Here is a 22,866-nt window from a genome sequence, read left to right on the forward strand (position 1 = left end):
CCGAGATAATCGGCGGTGTTTCTTGGCTTTTATGGCTCGCTGTAGTGGCCAATTGTTGCTGTAGCTGTGGCTTTCCATTAGCATTTGAATATTGATTTATGGCCGCGAGTGTTATACAGATTTATGGCTAATATGTGTCCCAGCGATTGTTTTGGTAGCTCCAAGTTTTCGGCTTCTCGAGAGGTTTACTAGCGCTATCTCGCTTTAGCCATAAATCATGCTGAAGTGTGCTTAGTGGGTTAAGCAAAAAACAGAGTGAGAGAGAGAGAGAGAGAGAGAGAGAAAATACAAAAAATGCAAAAGGAAGGGGTGTGAGCTACTTTCGTCACTAGAATTGCTCTGACGATAAGCCATTATCTAATTGATAGCAAATTGCTGACTGATGTAAACGATTGAGGGCCGCTCGGTGTCGGACATTTATTTGATTGATTAATTGATTGATGGCTGGCTGCACTCAGCTGTGATTGACTAAGCCGGGGGGTCTCCATCGTGTTAGTTGTGCAGGGAGAGAAATAAACTGGGAAGTTCGATTAAAGCAAGCAGCTTAGATTGAAAACACTTTATTCAATAGTTTATTAATTCCATTCGAAGTGCATTTTCGAATATCAAATTTATACACGATGATTTGCCTAATAAGACGATTGTTCTATTTTCGATGCAGTGTAACCCTCCTGGGAGATTTTCCAGTGTGTGCGTGTACCGACTTTTTAATGTAGTTTTATGCGATGATTTATTGGCCAATTGCATTATCATGCCGTCCTCTTTTTGCACGCACTGTGTGGTTGCAGATTTATCGATTTTGTTTGGCGGTTTTGCAGTTTGCTTCTAAAAGTCTGACTCCCTATCCTGCCCCAAACGAGTTGCCGTCTCTTTCTGCGATGTGTGCGTGAGTTAATTTAAGCCTCTTTTTTTCTTCTATTTTTTTTTTTTTTTGCCCCCCTCTTACGAACCATAAATTTTGTATTTATTGATTTTCATTTATGCTTTCCTTCCTGCTAAACAGCTGCTACACTTTACGACCCATCCACCGCCCAATTCGCATCTTCAATCTCCATAACGGTAAGCAATGGGAATCTGTATACCCGTCGCTTTCTAGTGCCCATGTGCCCGTCTCTTTCCCGTGGAGCAATTACGTGTTGTATGAAGTTCACCGCAATCACTCGCCCGCCCCTCTCTTTCTATCGTTGAAAAGGCCCCTCGTTGGCTCGTTTCTCATTTTTATGATTCTCATTCCATCGACAAATAGGGGAATGCGATTGGGGCGACGAGGGGTTAAGAGGTTTGAGGTTATGTTATGGGCTAGGTGATAAACTTTTCGACGCGCGCTAATTGGATAACTCAAAAGTTTTGATTAATTCGATGCGATAGCTGCTTGCGAAAGGTCGCAGGGGAAACAAAAAGTTTAAAAGCAAAAGGCATCAAAAGCAGCAAATGTTTCGAAAGGTCAAAACTATTTTCAGACTAACAGATTAGGAGTAAAGGATACACATGCATTATTTATTAAGAATTGGGTCGCAAGTTGGTAAGGCCGCTTAAATATATTTATATTTTTACAAGCCTCTTCAGTTCACCTAATTAATAGCTCCTCTATGGATTTTCTTCTATATCATTGCATTGTTTTCTGTACCCTGGCTAAAATCGCCTCCTAAGTGCTTTGAAGCACTATTTACATTGAAAATTCCTGTGCATGTAGAATTTATCCCAACATTCTCGGAGCAGACGCAGCAGGAGCAATAATTGCAAAATGCCAGGAAAACCGTTAGGGAAAATGCGAAAGAAAATGTGGGTTTCAAACCATGTGTGTGTGTGTGCGTGAACTCATAAGCGTGGTAAAATAAGTAGGCGTCTGCCTAATACCATGGAACACACATAATTGAACCAAATCAAATTGAAAATATCTGAGAAAATGTTTTGGCATTTATATTTTTTAATCAAGTGAATGCTTCCTGTTGCTTCTTAAAAAATTAACCAAAAATAATGCTCGGGAAAAACTAGGTCGCCTGCTCGCTCCACTTCTGTACATTCCCCATATCCTTGGCGGAATGAGAAATTTATGCTGCTGCCAGCGCAGGTGGAAAAGAAAGTTTGCATTTTTTACTCCATTTGCGTGTGTGTGCTCCTGCTGGGGAGCCATAAAACTGTTTGCGGAATGAAAATAAATCGCCCGGGGGCATAAAAAAGAAAGATCATTTGGAAACGGAGAGGTATTAAAGGAATATTTAAATAGGAGCCGGAAAGTCTTTAATCGCGTTCAAGGACCTGTGGTTAATTAACTTTTGAAGCGGATACATTCCAGAAATTTTATATCCTGGCACTGGAAAGTATGGATTTCAATTTCCGCTTTCCGTCACATGTTGCCTGGAAAATCCACATCAACGTCAAAGATTTGTGCTCCGTCCAACGGATGTGTCTTTGTCTCTAAGAGAGACATTGATTTCAATCGCAAAGTGAATGAAATGCTAAAATGTCACGTCATCTATCTATTAATATAAACATTGGATCCATTGGCCCAGACATTTCTGTGCTACCGAATCCATAAAACTAGATTTTGATAAATTTCCTTGTTTGCCATTTCATTACTTGGCTGTTTTTTTCCCCGTCTTCATGATCGTTATAAAATTGGTTGCCCTCATATCTGCACCCAACAACGCTGGGCTTTTACAATCTAGAGAATGGAGTGAACTTGCTAGACAAGCGACGCAATTTACAGAACACCATTTATGAACCTGGTCTGAGTTTTATGGTTGTGGAAAAACCAGACCATAAGCCCCCCCTATAAATGCTATTTATAAGGTCTGGTTTTCGAGGGAGTTATGAACATATTATGAATGTGATTTCCTTTGTGTTTTGAAATCTGACGTTCTATAACTTTGATAACCTGCTTTGCATATTTTATCGTGCGATATTCTCAGTCTTAAACTATCAGTTGATATAACAATGTCTCACCATTTGGCGGTTATTTATGCTCCCGAAGCCTCCATTTTAGGGGCACATTTGTTTACCAACTGCGAGGCACGATTACGATTATTGTTGAACCAATTTTGCGAGGGCCCAATTAGCCGGGCTCATCGGCTGCCGTTTTACGATCCGATCCGAGTTAATTGCCCGATCTTTATGGCTTAATGACCGATCATTTCTGCTATATATCTGTTGCCCAATATACAATTAGCGATATGGCGTGGCGCGATGCAATTTCATGTTCGCCCAAAAGGTGAGTCGTGAACCTTTTGAGCGCAACTGTACCATTTCGGGGGAACATCAGTCTGTGTTAGGGCGCAACAACTGTCACTCTAGTTGCTGGCTTGTTTTTTTGACTGGTGGGAAAGCAAAACACATTTCCATTTGCCATTTCCCTCGTACTCTTGTTTTCTTTGGCCCTCTGTCTCCTTTTTTTTTTTTGCCACTGCCAGTGCTTTTGTCTTTGAGCCAAAGTTGTTTGGCAAAACTTTTGCACAGCAGCCAAAGCAAAGTTCCCCTTTTCGGTCCTCGCCACTGGTTTTTCTCTTCCTGGGTCAGGAAGTATTTTCAAATTGCATAAAGTCGCTTTCACAGCCAAGATTTCAATTAAAGTTGTTTCTTTTGCATTTCTGTTCTTTTTTTTTTTTGGAGCAGGAGCAGGGCTGGAAATTCGATTGGTAGCGAAGTGGCATGATAAAAATGCCAGGGCTCAGGGATCTTTTTCTTTTAAAGCTGATTTCAAAGCCCTTCTAAATTAATTGTAGTTGCCGGTCTTACCACATTCGTCGCTTGAACTTATTGAAAAGCCAACGTTATTTCCTATGTTCTGTTCATCTCGCCACCTCGAAATGCTTACTTTCCCATCATATCTGGTCCAGTGGGACAGAGACGGCCGATGAAAGAAAGACAGAAGATCTAAGTAAATAAAAACGTGGACTGCATTACATTAAAGTTGATCTAATGACCGAATACGTGATCTGACTTATGAAAAGGTGGATTGGAAATGGGAGGGGGGCGTGACCATTAATAGCCGCAAAGCGAATTAGCTAAAAAAAAAATAAGTACTGCAAAAATATAGAAAAAGTGGTCGAGAAAAGTTTCTTAAGAACGAGAAATTAAAGCCGTAAATGCAGCGATAAGCCAAATTATATTCGAATCGAATTATTACATAAAATGCACGAGCCGAAGTGGCGTGGCGTAACCCGAATCATCCTCCAAATAAAATTAAAGCACTTACAACATTTTCATTGCATACATTTTGGGGCAGGGGAGGGGTACGGATTCGGAGGGGCGGGGCTAGCGTTATGAGCTCTCTGACGTAAAAGCTCGCACACAGATACGCAGATTGTCGGCAGCATCGCATAAATATTAATAAAGACATAAAGAATTGATTGAATCGAAAGCGAACGCACTCGTGAGCTGAGCATTACGTGAGGCTTAGAGATGGGCGCGTGACAGCCGCACAAATTAGGGATGGGAATATTCATTTCAATGCCACAAGTTTTGTGCATAGTTGTGAATCTATATTCTTTGTTTTCTTTCTTTGTTTTAACACATTTGAGATGTGAGTTTGCGGTATTGTTCAATTCTTTTTTTTTTAGACAAAACTTTGGAATATTTGTATACTTTTGTGTACTAAAAGTATCTACCAAAGAACTCGGTTAACTCGCTTTCATCCCGAAATGTATTGCCCCTTTTTAATGTTATAATTTTGAGGGTTTACAAGTTGTCTTCTAATGAGTTTTGTGTGCTCAAATTGAAAATTTCAGCTTGAGCAAATACAGAACACACACAGCACTCGGAGTGGGAGAATGGGGCATTCGGCGGGGATGAAAAGCTGTAAATTGTGCGGTCGGCGTTTCGGGATCCCGAGTTCTTGATTAGGCGATGCTTCACTTGATAAACTTGCCCGAAAATCCCCCTTCTTACCCGCCAAGAGCACACACTTTGTTTTTCATATGGAAAATTTCCCTTCACTTTCTGGGTGTTGAAAAGTTTTCGGCACAAATATTTTTATGTAAATTGTTCCTGGCATTCATTCATTCATATGTGTGGGTGCCGGTCTCCATGCGACACATGTACATTGTTCTTGACATTTTCATAATTTAACTTTACTTAACCAAAAAGAAAAAAAAATGAATAAAGGGAATGAAAACATATGCATATAGAAAACAACACTTGACTTACAGTTCATTTGAAAGTTGATTAGTGCGAAAACTTGTATTTCATTTTCACATTTCTTTATTTTTCCTCATTTCCCTTGTTTTCTTATATTCTTCTCGAGACATTCTTCGTTTATTCTCAAGAGACTTTTTTGAGATGAGCGAGACTCAAGCACGTTTTTTGCCGTTGTTTTCCCTTCAACTTGATGCTTTTATTTTCTTTGCGCATTTTTGTTAATGAGTTGTTGGAAAGTAAAGGAAAAAGGTAGACGAAGTGGATACAGTTTTTGAGTTTTTCTGGCAACAGAATGCTTTTGCTGAATGCTCTTATTGTCGGAAATAATTATTTTGCTAAATAAGGTAGCCAGACACTTCAGGTTTTGTGCCTAGAAATTGACACCTATAAATCAGTATTCATTTTCACAAATTGTTTAGTTACTTCGTTTAAAGTAATATTGCTCAAACTAATTCCATTTAGTCCTGACAGATTTAAGTTGAATATATGCATGTGGGCCCCAAGTGTCCGCAGGACGTTGACAGCCAGCGAAACTTGTGCAAAAATGGCACATAAGAAGCAGATCTTCAGGTGGCAGGGGTGGCTCAGTGGTTTCCAAGGGGCTCAAGGAGAATAAAAGGAGGCACGACAAAAAAGCAACGACAACACTTAATGTTGCATACTTTTCGAGGTCCTTGTGCCAGTAACGTTTCCGTTCATTCTACTTTTACGCTTGCTTTGACTGTGTGCGTCCACATGGACACACATGGCCAGCTGGAAAAACATGAGCAGAAATCACACACACACAGGCTTACTTGCGCCTTTTGATTTGTGCGCCTACCTTGAATTCTCCCTCACTTGTGGCTGCTCATGCTCTAAATTTTTCATATCTTGGCAGTAAAATAGGATCTTATTTAGGTAATAGATATCTTAACCCTGTATTATGATTTCTAAGTCTCCATCGGGTGGCTCAGCTTTTCCAAATTTTGTTTCCAAACTTCAAAGCTTTCATATTTCGCATTCCATTAGCTCGTCTTGTGTCGCGTGTTCTCGTGAATTTTCATCTGCTTTGCATCCGCTCAATTCAATTCATCTCACATTTCACCTTTTTCCGGGTCCTTCTTTTCCACCCGACTTTCCCTCTGCTTTTCCCTTTAACAACTCGTGACAACTCGTTCTTACACTTGACTTTTCTTGTTTCGCATTGTTCTTATCTCACTTGACTCTCGGCTCTATCTGTGCTTTTTGCACTTTTGCACTTTATTACACTTCCGCTTTTGCGATTTCAGCGCGCTTCTTTTGCTTTTCCGCTTTTCCGCAGTCGGTTGTGTGCGGCGCCTTAAACTATGCTATGATTCTTTCATATGCAGTCGGCTGCCTGCCTGTGTGTGTGCGGTTGTGTGTGTTTTATTTTTCATATTGTTGGCTGGATTGGATTGCGACTGCCACTTTACTTGCGGGCCTTAGGTTTTCCACTTTTCATCTTTTTCAAAGCCTGCAGCCATTTCTTTGTCTTCTGCTTCTGTGTCCCTTTGAATGTCGGACGGAGAAAAACTGAAAGCAAGCTGCGAAATGTTATTAACAAAATGCATGGAAACATGTTTTAAATTACACTTTATTCGGTTGAAATTATGTGTTACTACTTTAATGTTTTTAAATTAATATTAATTCGAATCTTCCGATGCAACTTTTCCCAACCATTTCGAATGAAATCGCCAGTTTTGTCCTTCACATATTTTTTATATTTTGTAGTCACGTCGTAAAGGGAATTGTGAGTGGGTGGTTAACCCTTTCATGGAAGTGAGTGCCGTCAAACAGAAATATATATTAATATACCTCAATGTGACCGCATTTATGTACGTCTTACTGTCTTCCTGTCTCCCTCTCGCTTTCCCCCATCGCTCACATCGCCTGTCAAGCTGTCTCTTTTGCTCCTTTCACGTATTTGCATTTGTATTAAAAACGCTTAAAGTGGAATTTTATTTCCTGTTTGGCCCTTTTAACAGCCTCTATTGGCCCTCTTTGTTTGGCTTCTCCGTTTATTGCTGCGTCCCTCGCTTTTTGTATTTCTAATGCCATTTTCATACGCACTTCCATCGCTTTCCTTTTGGCGGCTGAAATATTCTTATACGATATTTTTTATATGGCCAACCAAAATTGCGATGATGTGAATGTGAATGGAAAGCGTAATCGATTTGCTTACGAAGTACAAGAAATAAAGAGCATCTTAGGCAGAAATAAAAATAAAAATTTAAATATTTTTAGGCAACTTTTTTCGTGCTTTGTACTTATGTAAATTCACATATTAAAAATATATTTTAAAAAAGATTAATAATCGAGATACGTTTAAGTGTATTTTAAGGTATGTGAATAAATACATCTACTACTACTACTTTGCTGCGCCTTTTGGCGCAAACTGTACCGGTTGTGTGTGCTGTGTGTCTGTCCCGTTTTGTGTTTTTGTGTGTGGTGGCAACTCTTTTATGTTTGCGTCGAAATCCTGCAGGGATTTCACCTACTTATCGGGGAGAAGGCCCAGTCCACTCCACTCGCACTCATCATATCATTCTGCTCTGCTGCTCGCCGGGCATTTTCAATTTCTTTTCATTTTGCCGTTTTCATTTTCGTTATTTGGTATTTTTTTTGCCTTTTCCGTTTTTTGCCCAGCAATCAACGTACTATGAAAAGCCATAAGCAGGATGAAGCAAGTGGATGTTGTGTAATGGTCTTTATTGTGTCTGTTAACGGATTTTGCGAGATTGCCACTGGCCCACTTTTAGACGTCGCTCCCTTGTTGCTTTTAATTTTAATAAATGCTCAGCGGCTTACACAAATCATCGCGCTCTTGCTTTTAAAGCAGACTTTGGGGCTTTGGCCACACTATAGTGTTGATATAACGATCAATTAAGGGCATTAAGCCGCATCCCCACATGCGTGCGTGCATTAAATATGTAATCGCCGGGCCGGAGATAATTATGCCCGAAGGTAAAAGGCAATTGACTTGGCTTTGGCTTGCTTCCTTCACCCGCCTTGAGCCGCCAGCTTTACACGCTTTTACCTGGATTTTCCCTGTCCTCCTTTTTCGCCGCCAAGGTCGTCACCATCAACGCCTTTTAAACATTTAATTTTAATTTAATTTATGCACACACTGACAATCACTACCATCACTTCCACCTTGTGGCTGCTCGTCGCATCTCAGTTCACCGCACACCACGCACAGAAAAACCAGCCATTCACTTGGCCATTCGACCCGGAAGCCACCCGTCCACCCACTCAACCCACTGGGCGCAGGTGCATTAAATGATTATCAACTCATTAAGTCGCCTGTATCAGCGATCAGTTGACTGAAAAGCTCAAAATGGTTTCAATTTCGTTGCATTTCAGCGTAATGAACAAATTGTAGTTCTTTGGGGAAAGGTAAATTATAGAACAGAACAATGAAGAGAAATCCGCTACGAAAATGAAAGTTATTTTAATACTCTTAGTTAATTGCCCAGAAGTTGATTTAAATTCTTTGAAAATGTATAAAGTACTTCCTATTGGCCAACTGAAGTTGTGTTTTTAGGATGAGTTTTTCCGTATGTTACGTTTCGCGAGCGTTGTTATTTTCCGCCTTTTTCCTGGCTCTAACTACTTGCAGTTTATAACGCCTCGCAAGTGCCATTAATGTGCTCACACAGATACCGAAACGCGCACAGACACACACACACAAATACAGCGAAGCCCACAGATTCGCACGCACACAAAAAAGGCTTTGGCTTTGAGGCTGACTTGAGTGCTTATGCATTTTTGTTGCTCCGGCATTAGTACAAACGCACACTCAGTCAACGGACAGACAGGCAGCACATCCAAACGCACTCATACATACACAGATACAAAGGCAGATACAGATACAGATACTCATACAGATACAGATACTGGAGGGAACACAGATACACACGCATAGGCAGTCGATTGTAGCTACAAGCATAATCGTTGCTTATTGGCAGCTGCTGCCTGCCATCGTCGAGCGATAAAGATGAAAACGCTGATGGCGCAACTGTGCGAAAGAGACGGCCAGCAGTGGGGCGGCAGAGAAAGAGAAGGAGATATTCTCACCATCTCCGCTTTAACGAAAGTCTAAAGAGAAAAATCCACCTGATTGCGGAAAGTACTTTAAGCGCAGTTAAAGGTTTTCGCGGGAGTTTATTCTCGAAACAAATATTCTCTTCTCACTAAAACTTTGCTTTGTGGGACAATTTTCGCAGCCTATCTTTATAGAGTGCTGTTTCCTCGGCCAAAAGGTGACACTTTGGACGCTTGATGAAATTAGAGCAAATTTCGCTGATGGAACGCCACTCGCGCACACACACACACCCACACCCACCTGACTTTTAGAGTCCTCCCCTTTTATGGCCTTCAGATCTCCTGGCCTTAATATGAAGCATACTCTTAGGCAGCGTTTTCACTGTCACATTTAATTGAGTTTCCCTTGGCTGGCGCTAAAAGCAACGTCGTTTACAGCACCCTCCCCATGGATCCGATGAGCATTTTTAAGATTCCACAGCTGCGCCTCTTCTGTGCCAGTTGTGCCGCCATCCTCCACTCCATTTCCTTCATTGTGCTCGTTGGCATCATTTAATTGTCATAAGACTTCGTTCCTTTTGCCACCAGGGGATGTGCCCAAAAACGAGCGTCATATGTATATGCTGCGATCCAAGCAATTTTTCGGACTAATTCCATGTCAAAAAAAAAAATACACCTTCTCTAGAAGAAGGAATACCCATTAGATCACATGCAATTAGATTTTTAAAAAAGGTGAATCCTTTACTAGTAGTAAGTTAAATCTCTGATTTTCATGTTTAAATAATACATGCGACAATCATATTATAAAATCGTCACAGCTCGCTAAAAATACGCTTTGCGAGGGTATAGAAAGTCAGCTGTCTGGCAATAAACTTCTCAGCGTTAAGAAAAAAGAAAAACTCAAGCAATGTGCGAGTCCGCTTTGACGTCATCAGTTTGCTATTCAATTTGCAGCTACAAAGGGAAGTACGGCTCATAAAGCGAGATGAAAGGCAATCGATGATGGGTGAAAGTGGTGTGGGTTAGCTCGTAATTCTATTGAGTTTCATATTTAGCTTTAATGTAATAAATTTCTCAGAAACTTTCTCGGCCTCCGGCTAAATCAGCTTAAAAGTAGGCAACACAATTTGCAGGCCAAACTAAAACGCTCACACACACACAAACACACACACTCTTGTCCACTGCTAACCCGATTTGCCAACACTTTTAGTCTTAATTATATTTCTACATAATTTAATTGCAATCTCTTCTGCTACTTTTTATTTGCCTATAGTATATGATGAGTACGTGTGTGTGTGTGTGCATTCTCCTTAAAGTGCAAAATACATTTTTCGTGAATTATGCAAGGGAAAGGGGCGCTTAGGTTACGTGTGGCAAGTGGGGCGTGGCAAGTGGGTTAAGTGTGTTAGCTAAAAATGCAGGGCAAACAGAGAGAGAGAGAGATAGAGAGAGGGAGAGAGACGGAATTGCACGGCGAACATCAAATTAAAATATATGATATTGCAGCATGGCATATTGACGCCGGATCATAGCTGGGCATATTTATTATTTAACGTCATGTTAATGAGGATTTAGCAATATTGAAGTACTTAATAACTTATTTATGTGAAATAAATGCATCCGAATCTGTGATTTGGTAATCGATTTTTTTTCTCTGAGTGCAGAGCGAGGGAGAGCAGGCATTTGACACACATATGCAAATTGCAACGCCATTAACGGGGCTTGTCCGCGTGTGTGTGTTTATCCCTGTGCTGCGTGCGTGTGTGTGTGTGTATGCACTATGTAGTCAATACGTTTTGACACTAATTTGGTCAGCATTTGCATTGAGACCCATTGAGAATGGCATTCGCCAAAGGCCATCGTCAACATCATCGGTTCCATCATCAGCATATCGGTATTATCATGATTTGCATTTCCATTTCCAATCACCTTTCCCGCCAACGCCCCTCCCCCCGCTCGGATGCCATATCCATGCTGTCCATCCTGTCCAGCACAAAAGCCTCAAATTGCAGCTGGGCCAACAAACTGACACATCTAAGACTCGGCAGGAATGCGAACAGGAAATGATGCAGCCCATGCGGCCCATCCGAGGGTTAAGGCAAGTGGAAAGTGAAGTGGGAGTTAGGGACCTTCACTCCTGGCCATTCTGGGGCTCGTTAGCTGGCCAAAAAGAGTGCAGAACAGACAGGGCGAATAAGTGCTGGCCATCAGGAAAATATTATTATTTCTTGAGAAATTCGATATCTAATCGTTTTTATGACTTATCGGAATATCGGAATTATCGGAATAACTATTTTTCGCCTGTTTTCGACTGCTTGTTCGACAGTCACATTATTGCAACACTTGGATGTGAAAAATCTACTGATGGATAATTAAATCCATTACGTTCGTTTTATGTTTCGTATGTATATATTATTTTCTCTGCCAGTTAGTTGTACTTCTTTTTCGTAACGGTCACAAGATTTTGTTTCACATTCTTCGTTTAATTAAATTTTATTTGAGCCTTTTTGAAATATTCCGACTGCAAGTGTGTAGGTGAATTGTGAATGTAGTCGTCGTGGGCATCTCCTTTTTTTTTTTTTTGCTGGAAAAATGCTTTGTATGCCTGGGAAATCATCTCATGTGAAAAGTGCGTAATGAATGCAATTCCTGCAATTTTTCCAAAGGAAACCAGATACAGAGCGAGTGAGAGGGGGACGGGGAGAGTTATGCTTGTTTGCTGCATGAAATTGTACTATTTCGCAAGCAAATCCGAAACGCAATCATTGAAGTTTGAAGGTTTTCCCCATGCACATTAAGCATACGCAGCGTTGCTTTGGAATAGCTCTTCGCCCCCGATTTTAAATGCTTTGCCAAATATTTTATCCATTACGCCATGCATTTTGGCCTTGTCCCTTGTTCCTCGCCCCAAACCCCTCCCCCTCCCCCCTCCCCGCAAACTATGCGCATATTTTGAAAGATGTTTTGCATTAAGAGGGGTAGCATTATTTATGACGTCGCTGGCAGCGGATATTAGGGCTGATGATAATGATGATTGCGATGGCGATTATGATTTCTATGGCTCTGCCCTGTGCTGCGTTGATGATGTTGTTAATGGAAGGCAGTGCACTTCCCACCCCCAACCGTCACTTGAGTTCCACTTCTACACACACTTTGAAGTGCCAAGTAGTTTGAACTAAATTTCGAGTGATGGATGCTGGTTTATGGGGGCTTCGAGTGGGGCCTTAAGGGCTTAACGGGGTTCAAGTAGAGTGCAGCAGCTTTTGGGATGAGTAATTTTGAATCAATTTGACTTGGCTATTTTGGATTCAAGCAACTTAAGCTGGGAAACAAATCCCTGCGCATTCGATTGAGTGTGCCTTAGTCCTACTTGATTCAATTTAATATCATGACGCATTCTTCGGTACTTTTGAACTGTTCCAGTCTTCCGCTTCAGTTCTTGAAGTTTTATTTTCTTTTTCGACTGTCTGCGTGGATTTGGTCAACTTTTATTCTCGCTTTTTCCCCCTTTCTTTTTTTTTTTTTGGCTTTGTTTCTATTCGGTGTGGCGGCGCCGTGCAGTCTGAAAGTTTTTCTTGTTGTCTGACGAGATTCGTATTTCGATTTGTCCCCTTTTTTTTTTTGGGACAGAGGCAGCATTTTTATTAATGAAACACTGTGTCAACACTCTGCGAGGAAGCGAGGTGGCGAATGGAGAGCGACAGAGAGGCAAGAGGGCTGCGCACACAAGTACAATGTATAAATATTATGTAAACACGCAAACAATGAAGTGATTTGTTGCTACTTAAATTTAGCCCCCGAGAGGGATCCACCAACAACAAGCAGGAGGAGGTGGCTGGAAAAAGGGGGAGGGGATGCTGCACACACACACACACACAAAAGCCACGGCACTCATACACAAACAGTTGCGGGCAGGACAGTAGAACTACCTAAAAGAAGAGGAGCTTATTTCTTGAATTTAAGCTGCAGTGTTGGAAAACGTAGTCTGTCATAAGGTCTTAAGACCTATTTAGATGTTTAAACTCATTTGCACTTTTATTTTTGAAAATCTGGCGTCTGAACTACTGACCGCTGCTGTAGAAGTATGCGCCTAGCCAGAGTGGAATTAGTTGCAAAAGAAAAGCAGAAAAAGCAACAGAGAGCTGGAAAAAAGAATTGAAAGGAAATATTTGTGTGGGTGTCTGTGTTTGTGTTTGTGGACCAGTGGCAAAATGTGTGTGTGTGTGTGTGTGGCTGAACAGGCGCAGTCGCTGTGAAAGTAGCAAACAGGGCCCAAGGCATTCCTTGAAAAAGGGGCTGATGTACGCTCGAAAGGAGAAAGCGAAGAAAGCGGAGAAAGCGCGGCCCTGTTTCCAGCTTGTTTAGCAACACTTAGAAAAATGGGGGCCACAAGAGTTGAGCAGATGGGGAGATTGAGGAGGGTCTCGAGGGCAGAAGGAGGCGAACCCTGGAAGCCAAGGATTCGAAGGATATTGCAGTGCCACCTGTGACGCAGGCCTCTCACGCTAGATGGCGCTGCAATGCCAACTGGGAAATAGCTAAACGAAGTATGTAGTAGCACTCTTAAATGCTGCAGGATCTTAGAACAGCATGCTTGAACTACAACGTTCTTAGTTTTAAATTGCAATTAAAAAACCAGCTAGTCCCTCTAAAAATGCACAAGTTTTTAAAAGAGATGGTTTAGTATTTGAAGTCACTTTAATTCTTAAATACACGTACGAAAAACCGAATTGAATCAAAGTTGCATTCAATATTCCTTAGGGAATACCTTTACTTACTTAAAGCTTGGGCTCATTTGCTAATTAAATGGAAATATTCTGCTTAAATTATTTCCCAAACCCCTTCTTGGACATCGCTCACCGGTATATATGTACATTTATTTAGAAAAAGGAATAAGAAACGTGTTCTTGCTGCTGCGCTCAATTCACTTTGGATGCCACATCTTGCCCGCTTGTCCTTTTGCCCCTTCGTGTCAAGTTTTCCAGGTTTTACCTCTCGGGTTTTTCTTTTTTAATGCAATTTAAACAAATTAAAAAGTAGTGCGTGCCATAAAGGGGAAATTGCACGGGGGTTTCAGCAGCAGCAGCTTCATCAACTTCTGCCTCCATTAGAATTCGTTATGCTTCCTGCGCTCGTAGCCTTATGACAACTTTAATTAATCGCAATTGAGTTAGGTTAATATTGGCTGTAAAAATACCAGCTTTTAAGAATTAGCTGCCTGCTTTGTTTTAAGGAATGCACGGTATATTTTGGATTCAAGGTGTACATGGTAAAATGCTTTTTATTTTTATTTAATATCTTAGAAGTTGGCACGTGAAACTTTCCTTGGCCTTCCAGTCCGGAAATCTAAAAACCCACCTAATCCCTCATCCTTAGCTTTCCTGCTTTCCTGCTCCCCTCGTCGGCCCTTTGCTGCATTGCCGGCTCATTGTTAAATCATTTCAATTATGGTTGAACTAAAAAGTAGCTAGTTTAGGTCAACGGCAGGGTTGTGTGCAGGATGATGGAGAAGATACTGAGATAGCAGTAAGGAGCATCATCAGTTGGGTAAGCCGCTCAGGCAACAACAACACCAGCAACGATGAATGCCTCCTCTGGGTGTCCTTAATGCCCCCTTGGTCCTTGTTGTCCTTGTTATTGTTGGTGTTGTCCTGCGCTCCCCCACACAACATGGACAATTTTTGTTGTCTTCCTAACAAGGGAAAAAGAAAAGAAACGAGATGTGGGAACCTTTACAAAGCGAAAACGCTACTCGAGAAGGAAGAAAAAAGCGAAGAGAAAGGAAAAGTTGCCCTGCACTTAGAGTCCTTTATGCGCTATGTCCTGGTGTGTGCATGTGTGTGTGCAATAATTGTGCATTGATTATCATAATACGCTCGCAGCGCCATCAAAATTGCGCATGAAATTCACTCGCAGCCAGATAGACAAGCGTCCATCCAGCAGTTTATCCGCCAGTTTGTCAGTCACACGGAACGAAACGAAGGATGCGATATCTGTACTTTATATATATGTATATATATCGAAATGAAGCGTGGATCAGGAAACGGCAAACAGACGCAGAGATTGGAAAATGTAACAAGTCCTTTTGGGTTTTCCTCCTGGAACGAAACATAATATTCAGTGAGTGTTAGACCGATTTTCCTAGTCGCTCAAAAGTTAAGCAACGATTAAGAACCTAACCTGAAGAGAAATAGAATGTACAATGTGTTGCTGAGTGCAATTTTTTATTGTTTTCAAATCTAATCTAATTTAAACTTCATTATTAGTGCCTGGAACTGCGATTCTCTTTCCTGTTTTCCCTTATTTTCCTGGGCTGTCAGCGCTGACCGTTGATCCATCATTCGGGCCACGTGTCTGTCAACTGCAGCTCCAATTTTCCACGCTACCATCTTCTGTCTCGCCTCGCCTCGCATCTTACTCTTTCTCTTTCTCTTTCTGCAAAATAGAAAATCGAAAACGAACTTAGTTAAAATAAGAGCAAGTGCTAGAAAACGACATAAGTGTTATTAAGAAATTGAAAATCCGACGCCGAAATCAAAATGCCCAAGGATGTGCGCGCCATTTTCTAGAGGACGAAATAGTCCATTGGGAAAGAAGTAGAGATTTTGTGCCAAGATGATAGCCACGTTGTTCATCATCTTTGCATTTATTCGCGCCTTTCCGTGGAGCAGAAAACGAGGTCGACCTGCCTTGGCCTTGACCCTGATGCCAGAGGGCGGGGAGGACTATCGCGGGGAGGATCAGCGCGGCGATCTGAATCAGAAGGGTGAGAACAACAACCGGCCGAGACCCTCGATTTCGCTGGGGAACAACGGCGAGGCAATGGCGCCGAGGACCCGTCGAAAATCATCGAAATTCCATGAGGTCACCTTCAGTGGAAGCGTGGGCGGTGGCGACAGCGATGGTGGCGGCGAGGCCATCAATGGTGGCAACCTGGATGTAAGCCCCAGCAAACGACACTCCTTGAGCACCACCAGCAACTCCAGCTCGGCACCCTATCGATATCTGAGTGGGAGCAGTAGATCCCGCGGCTCCCGAGGCGATTGCCACGAGTACTACCAACTGCAACAGCATTCGTCGTCCCTATCGAACGGAAATCGTGGGAATCGGGGACTCAGCCAGAGAAGCGATACCATGGCCACTGAGGCGGAGGGCGAGGAGTTCGACGTGGATCCCATGGACGAGGACGATGAGGATCAGACCTACGACCGGGAGACCGAGGAGTTCTACAGCAATATACAGGATGCCACGGGCACCGGATCGTCGAGTCGCAGCAAGAGGTCCTCGCTCTTCTCCAGATCGGATAGTTCCGCCACCACCACCTCGTCGAGCGGCGGTGGAACCTTTACAGGCGGAAAGCGCAGATCGGCTGCCTCTATCCTGTCCTCATCCATGTGCTCCGATCTAATGACCAGCGATCGCCGGAGCTCCACGGCCACGGAGTACAGCGTCAAGTCGGTGACCACCGGGAATACCTCGCAACGCAGGTCGAGCGGACGGATCCGTAGATATGTCTCCCGGATGACGATCGCCGGTGCCAGGAGACGCACCACGGGCAGGTAACAAATGAAGGCTGTTGATGTGCAATATATACTCAATTTATTAGACATGTTCCATAAGAATTAGCTCACAGGAATACACATTTTCCATTACTCAAGTTACTCAAATGGGCTTAAATGTTTTATTGTAAACTAAAAAAAAAAGTATACAATATATTTATTTAGTTGCTTTTAAAAAATATATCAGTATCCCGATAGTCCAGCCTAGGAGCCGTTTTCCTGCTGCCACTGCTCGTGTTTGGCCAGCAGCTTCTGGCCCAAAGGCCGCACTTGCCGGAAGGCCTTCTCCACATTGGCCTCGATGGCTGCCGGCGATTCCTTAGCAAGCAAGCCGGTTGGTCGATCTCCAATCTTGGTGGCACAACGCACCCGGTGCATGCTGATCTCCTTGCACGCCAGACGTATTTCGTCGCCGGTGAACTGATCGGAGATCTCCACCAGCCGCTCCAGGAGTCGTGGATTCAGCGATATGCTGCTGCCCAAAAGTCGGTTAATCAAGCTGCTTCTCTCCGCCGCATTGGGCAGCTGGACCAGCAGTTTCTTCTCGAAGCGCCGCAGGAAGGCCTCATCAATGTCCCAGGGCAAGTTGGTGCTGGCCAAGACGAAAACGCCGTTCAACGAGTGCTCCATACCGTCCAAAAGCTGCAAAAGTTCGTTCTTGAAGCGCTTGGAACTCTCGTGATCCGTGGCCCTGTCCCTTTTCGAGGTCAAGCTCTCGATTTCATCGAAGAATATTACGGATGGCGCTCGTTTTGCAGCCATGTGGAAGAGAACTCGCAGGATCTTCTCGGATTCTCCCCGCCACTTGCTGACCATTATGCTGGCAGTTATATTGAAGAAGGTCACTTGACCCTGTGTCTCGGAATACAAAGCCTTGGCGAGAAGGGTCTTTCCACTGCCCGGTGGTCCGTGCAGGAGCAAGGATCTCCAGGGTTTCAGGCCATGTGCGAACAATTGGGGAAACTCAATGGGCGTTAGTACCGCCTCCTTGATTAACTCAATTGCTCGCTGATTCCCGCAAACATCCGACCACTTGATCTTTATATTCTCCTGCAATATAGAAGTCTTGACCAGTTCCGCCAGGGATTGCCACTCCAGGGAGGAGAACAGAACATCATCACCTCCCAAATGACCATGTTCGATTTCACAAGCATTATCCTGGCCATTCGATTCCGTTGTGGTTTCCATTTTCTTTATCTGCAACGGCTGCTCGTTACTCAGGGCCTGGGTGGCTGCGCCGACACCTATGTGCCAATTGGCCAGAGAAGCGTCCGTGGTCGGTGGTTTCTTGGGCAACTCCTTGGCCGCCGGCTTTTCCTGCGCCTTTCCACCCACTTCCACCTTTATTTTGGCTCCCACTCTTTTAAGGATTTTCGGGTATTTGCCAAATTTCATGTTGTAATAGGTGGCATACTCCAGGTACATGGCATCCAGATCGATATTGTCGCACAGTTCGTACTCGTCGGAAAGACGTCCTTCGGCTTTCAAGGACTCGGCGCTCGCATAGTATCCATTCTCCACCAGATATCGGTGCATTAGGTAGAGAATATTGCGGCGACGCGTGCTGAAATTTCTCACATCCTCGCAAAGAACCTGGGCAGCCGCCGTGGCCGTCACTCCGTATTTTCCCTGGGTCTTCATTAGAGGCTTTTCCGGGAAAATTGCGCGTACAACTGGGATGTGGTCTCTCGGTTGTTCTGAGCCCCGGCAATTTGATCAACTATCTGGCGTAATTTTCCTGGCTGTCTGTGCTTCTCAGAAATAGTTTTTCCATGAAAATGAAACACTGGGTTGTCATAACGAATGTCAGGGGTTGCCATGTTACGTTTTTTTTTTATTACATTTTCCAAGGCAACCACTGGAAATAATAAAGCTGAAAAACTATGGGTAGTAATTAAAAATGCAGGGTGAGGCAGGAAAACCACTAAAATCTAATACTTGCAGTGAGTGACTTGTGGTTTCTTCATTGTCATGATGCTAACTTGGTTCAAACAGCTGCAACCGAACAAAGAGAACATGACTAACTAATAATTTAATATTTAAGTTATATTGTTTATTTGCTAACTGCCCTAAGCTCTATGATTTCCGTTCACTATTTTCTACTCTGAGCTTGTAGTGTTTACCCAACAAATTCTGAACTAATCCAATTCCATGGCACGCAAATTGCCGGATCAGTTGGCCGCAATTGAGTCCTCTCAATTGGTTAGTGCACTTAATTGTTCGTTGTGCATTTTCCACTCGATACAGGGTTTTCCCTGCTATTCCATTTCGCATTTCCCTCGCTTTTCCGCCGAAAATGGTTGCCAAGAGCTGGCAACATGCTCAATTTGGCGAGAGATGACGGCGCCAGATGGTTAATCAAATGCACAACGCAATGAAATGAAAATCAGCGTATCCTGTCCGCACACAAGCACACATACACGGACGAGACACGCCCTGTCAGGTGAAATTATTCAACATGCACATGCAACATCCACCCACCGCCCACCGCCCATCGCCCGCATTTTCCATTTGCAGCCCATCCATCCATTTCACCTCGACATTAAAAAACATTATCACACGGTGGAAAAACCTGTGAGTTTCTGTTTTTAATTCGTGAAGTGTAGGCACCTATATTTATGTGATTCTAAAGTACTATTTTGTAATACCATTTATGACTAGTGTTAATAGTATCTACAACATGTAACTAAGTTTGCATTAGGCACTCGAGAACTTTTTCTCTGTGGAAAAGTGTTGGTTCACGGGTGGCTGTGCCCATTTTATTTTGCTTCGCAATTTTAATTTGGTTTTTTTGCCACCCTGCCAACCCTGTCTTCCATCATCGTCCAACCAACCTCATGGCAGTCAGTCTCAGGCTTTGTTAATGGCCTTGTGACAGTTTTTCTTTCCTCTCACGAGCCACCCACTATCCACCCACTACCTCCAACCTCCCTTTCGCACCCACAGTTGCATTCGTTGCCCTGTCTCTTTCGCCTGCAGTTTTCTTTCAGGCTCTGCACTTTGCTTTGGTTTTTGGATTTTTGGGTATTTTATTTTCGAATTCTTTTCGGGCTTCCATTTGCCTCAAGGTCTTTCGACTGGCGGTATTTTGGTGCATGTGTTGTGGTAGTGAGAGGCCACTTACCACTTGCCCTCGGTGTGTTTGTGGCTAAGAAAAATCCTTCAAGAGACGCTGGGATATGTGATTTCAACTAAAAGAAAGGGGTGCAAAAAGTAGGCTCATACTATCAGCATAAAATTCACTCATTTTTATGGTATGAAAAATGCTATGAACTCTTTCAACATAGTTTATTGCTTCAGAAACACTACAGAAAAACAATTTTCCTTTATAAATCATGCGCTGTTGTTGAAAATGCTTCTGTTTTCCTTTGTTTTCCCGGAATGGCGCGCCATTTTTCCTGCCAAAGGGCTCGCACAGACACCCTTTGAGTGCACATGCGTTTGTGTGTGTGAGAGCTGCGAGTTTAACAAACTAATTAAGTTGGCGCTGGGCGTTGAGCTTAGCGCTCTTTTTTATTCGAAAGAGCCAACCTTTTGTCTTTGGCAAACATCTATGAGACACACACACACACACGCACACGCACAAGCATAGAGCTGTGCATAAACACGAACCCTAAACACACAGAGGGCTGTTCACTCGCACACACACACAGGCACACTCACACCCACACAATCAGTATGCGTCGTTCATTTATTTGCACATATAATTAGGCACATGAAGAGCTGCCGTCGGGCACACTTCCGTTTCACCCGACTCCTCCATCCTGCCACTTCCTGTTCGTCCTCCCCCCTCCCGCCTTCTCCAGCTTATCCGCCCCATTCCCCACCGCATTCCCCCGGCACAACAACAATGCCAATCTTCCGCCAGCCAGCTACTTTCGCCTTCATCCGGCTTGAGTGCGACTGTGTGGCTGGAAGCACGTCACGGCTTAAACGAAGGAAAACCCACTCGGCCACCCAAAAAAAAAAGAGAGAGAATGAAAGAAATTGCCCAACAGCACCACCCACCCACTCGTACGTAATTGTGTTTGGGTGCGCCTGCAAGTATGCAATTATAAATAAAGAAAGTCTCTGGAAGTTGCTCAAAGGATAAAGACGTATGTGTTTTAGCCAGTCGCTAAATAGTGGGTAGCTTCAACCCGAATTCCCGAATCTATAGATAAGTGAATTCGCAAGGATATTCGGTATTCGGGATGAAACGAAATCTCTTGAGAAATAGTGTAGCGAGTTTAAATTTTCCAAATTATGTTTCTCCAAGAGCTGAGTAGTTCGGACAATGGTGCTTCATTGTAATACTGCCGTCTCTTTCGTTGGCCACGCTGGACCTCTCTTTCACACGCCGTATAATTGTCTTGCTCGCCCCATCTTTTGTTTTCTATTTGGCCTTTCTTCGCGCCTTGCTCACATTTTTTGTTTGGTTTATCTGCGTTTCTTGTGCGCTGCCTGTGACAGGACGCTTTATGAGCTCGAGTGTTGTTTTTTGTCTCCATGTTGCGCGAGTTCTTTCCGAGTGTTACGACAGGTCCTTGGAACGTCAGGATAAGCAGGCGCCAAGTATTCGGCGACTTTGAAGGGAATGAATGCTGCATTCACGGTGCGAATGAATGCACGAGTGCATTACAAAGTAACTAAATAAATATTGGGCGCAAAAACAGAGCGACAATCGGATGAGTGAATGGCGGCGAAGAGTGGAAGAAGTTAATAAATATAATATAAAATTAATGGATTTGGTACGCAAATCCAATGAGATTTTAAATACTTAAATACCTTGGTAAAATGAACAGAATGAATTTATATTATTTTCATTCGGCTTGTGTGGTTTTCAATTTTTATTAACAAAAAACAACTCGCTTTGCCATGCTACACAGAAAAACAATAAAATTGTATTTTATAAAGTGTACATTTCTAGTTGGTCTTTAGACTAAATAGAACACAAGAAAACTAGTTGAGAACCAAATCAACAATGGCGAAATTTTCCTATTTCGCGTTCGCAACTGTTTTGACTGTCTAAAACACGAAACAAACAGACTTCAATGTAGAGCAACAATAAAGATTGCTCATAGCACCATTAAAAATACAAAAACTGACAAAATGAATGGCGGGAAAGTGTATGCCCGAATCTGGAAACCGAAACTAAACTAAAAACAGTTTGTCGCCGGCGCTGCTGTTGCCATAACTTTTGCGGGAAAGCGCCACAAAGTATGCCAGGGAATCTGGCGACATTGTTGCTCACCGCCGCCACCCCCTTTTTCCAGCATTTTCCCCGCATTTTCCCAGCACTTTCCAACTCAAGAAAAGAAAAAACCAAACAGTGGCAGTAGCAACAAGCGGCAACAACTTTGTGCCAAGTTTACTTAATGACCCCGGTATAAATTTTACTTAAAACATCATTTTTCTTTACGACTTTTCCTCAGCCTGGCGAGGAAAATGAAAGGGAGGTGTTGGGAAAGCTCAAAAAGTGGGCTGGTGGTGCTCTTCAGCAGTATAAAACAAGAAAGTTGCGAATAAGTGTCGGAACCCTACGAATTGATATTTTTGCCGTTACCAATTCGGCTAGTTTTCACTTCACTTTTATTGAAGTCTGTTTCTTGATTATGTTACTCCTGTTTATTGGTTAAGCTCTCGCATCTGGATGCCAGATTAAATTGGCATTAATAAAAGTGGCGGCTTAACCGAGGCTGATTATAAGTTTTAAGGCGCCACCTAGCGGCAAATTGAAGCACGCCCTTTTTTGGTCAAGATGAGCCGGCAGTTTTAAGGGAGTTTCTTTTATTTAATTTTTTTTACTTTTTTAATATCTCCCCAAAAACTCGGAGTCTTGGCCCCCGAATTGACTAAACTTTCCTTTCACATTTTCTGGCAAACCGGACTGGACTGACTTTTGCTTTTTTTGCGCTTTTATTTGGAGGGGGGGCGAACTTGTTACAAGAATTCTGCCAGCCAGAAAAACTTTATGCCGCAGACAACTGAGCTGAACAAAAAAAAGAGGAAGCGCCAGAGATGACTAACGAAATGAAACTTTAAATGTGCCTTGTTAGGCGCGCTTCCGTTTCCGGTGGCTTTGCCCGCACATTTTAGGTCCATTTCTTTTCCGACTAACGATATGTGTCATGGGTCTGTAGCAACT

The 22,866-nt window shown here is 42.9% G+C and overlaps 2 protein-coding genes across 11 annotated transcripts in view; one reads left to right on the forward strand and one right to left on the reverse strand.

Moving 5' to 3' along the window:
- LOC117148073 (cAMP-specific 3',5'-cyclic phosphodiesterase) overlaps positions 1-22,866 on the forward strand; it is a 93,608-nt gene that overhangs the window by 51,526 nt on the left and 19,216 nt on the right. For 2 of the 10 annotated variants that reach the window (XM_033315276.1, XM_033315277.1), the window contains exon 2: positions 15,627-16,739. The exons of the other annotated variants lie outside the window; for them this stretch is intronic. In XM_033315276.1, coding sequence (XP_033171167.1) covers positions 15,796-16,739 — 944 coding nt within the window. In that variant the 5' untranslated portion in view covers positions 15,627-15,795. The remainder of the gene's footprint in view (positions 1-15,626; positions 16,740-22,866) is intronic. 10 annotated transcript variants of the gene reach the window in all.
- Positions 16,839-18,575, reverse strand: LOC117148074 (katanin p60 ATPase-containing subunit A-like 2). Its single transcript, XM_033315282.1, has one exon. It carries the CDS (start codon positions 18,378-18,380, stop codon positions 16,944-16,946), a length of 1,437 nt encoding a protein of 478 aa, XP_033171173.1. The 5' UTR covers positions 18,381-18,575; the 3' UTR covers positions 16,839-16,943.

The sequence above is a fragment of the Drosophila mauritiana genome, chromosome X, assembly GCF_004382145.1.
Source record: "Drosophila mauritiana strain mau12 chromosome X, ASM438214v1, whole genome shotgun sequence".
Classification (NCBI taxonomy): domain Eukaryota; kingdom Metazoa; phylum Arthropoda; class Insecta; order Diptera; family Drosophilidae; genus Drosophila; species Drosophila mauritiana.

Excerpts from the sequence above, each read along its gene's own strand:
- LOC117148074 (XM_033315282.1), bottom strand. The coding sequence starts at position 18,380 with ATGAAGACCCAGGGAAAATACGGAGTGACGGCCACGGCGGCTGCCCAG.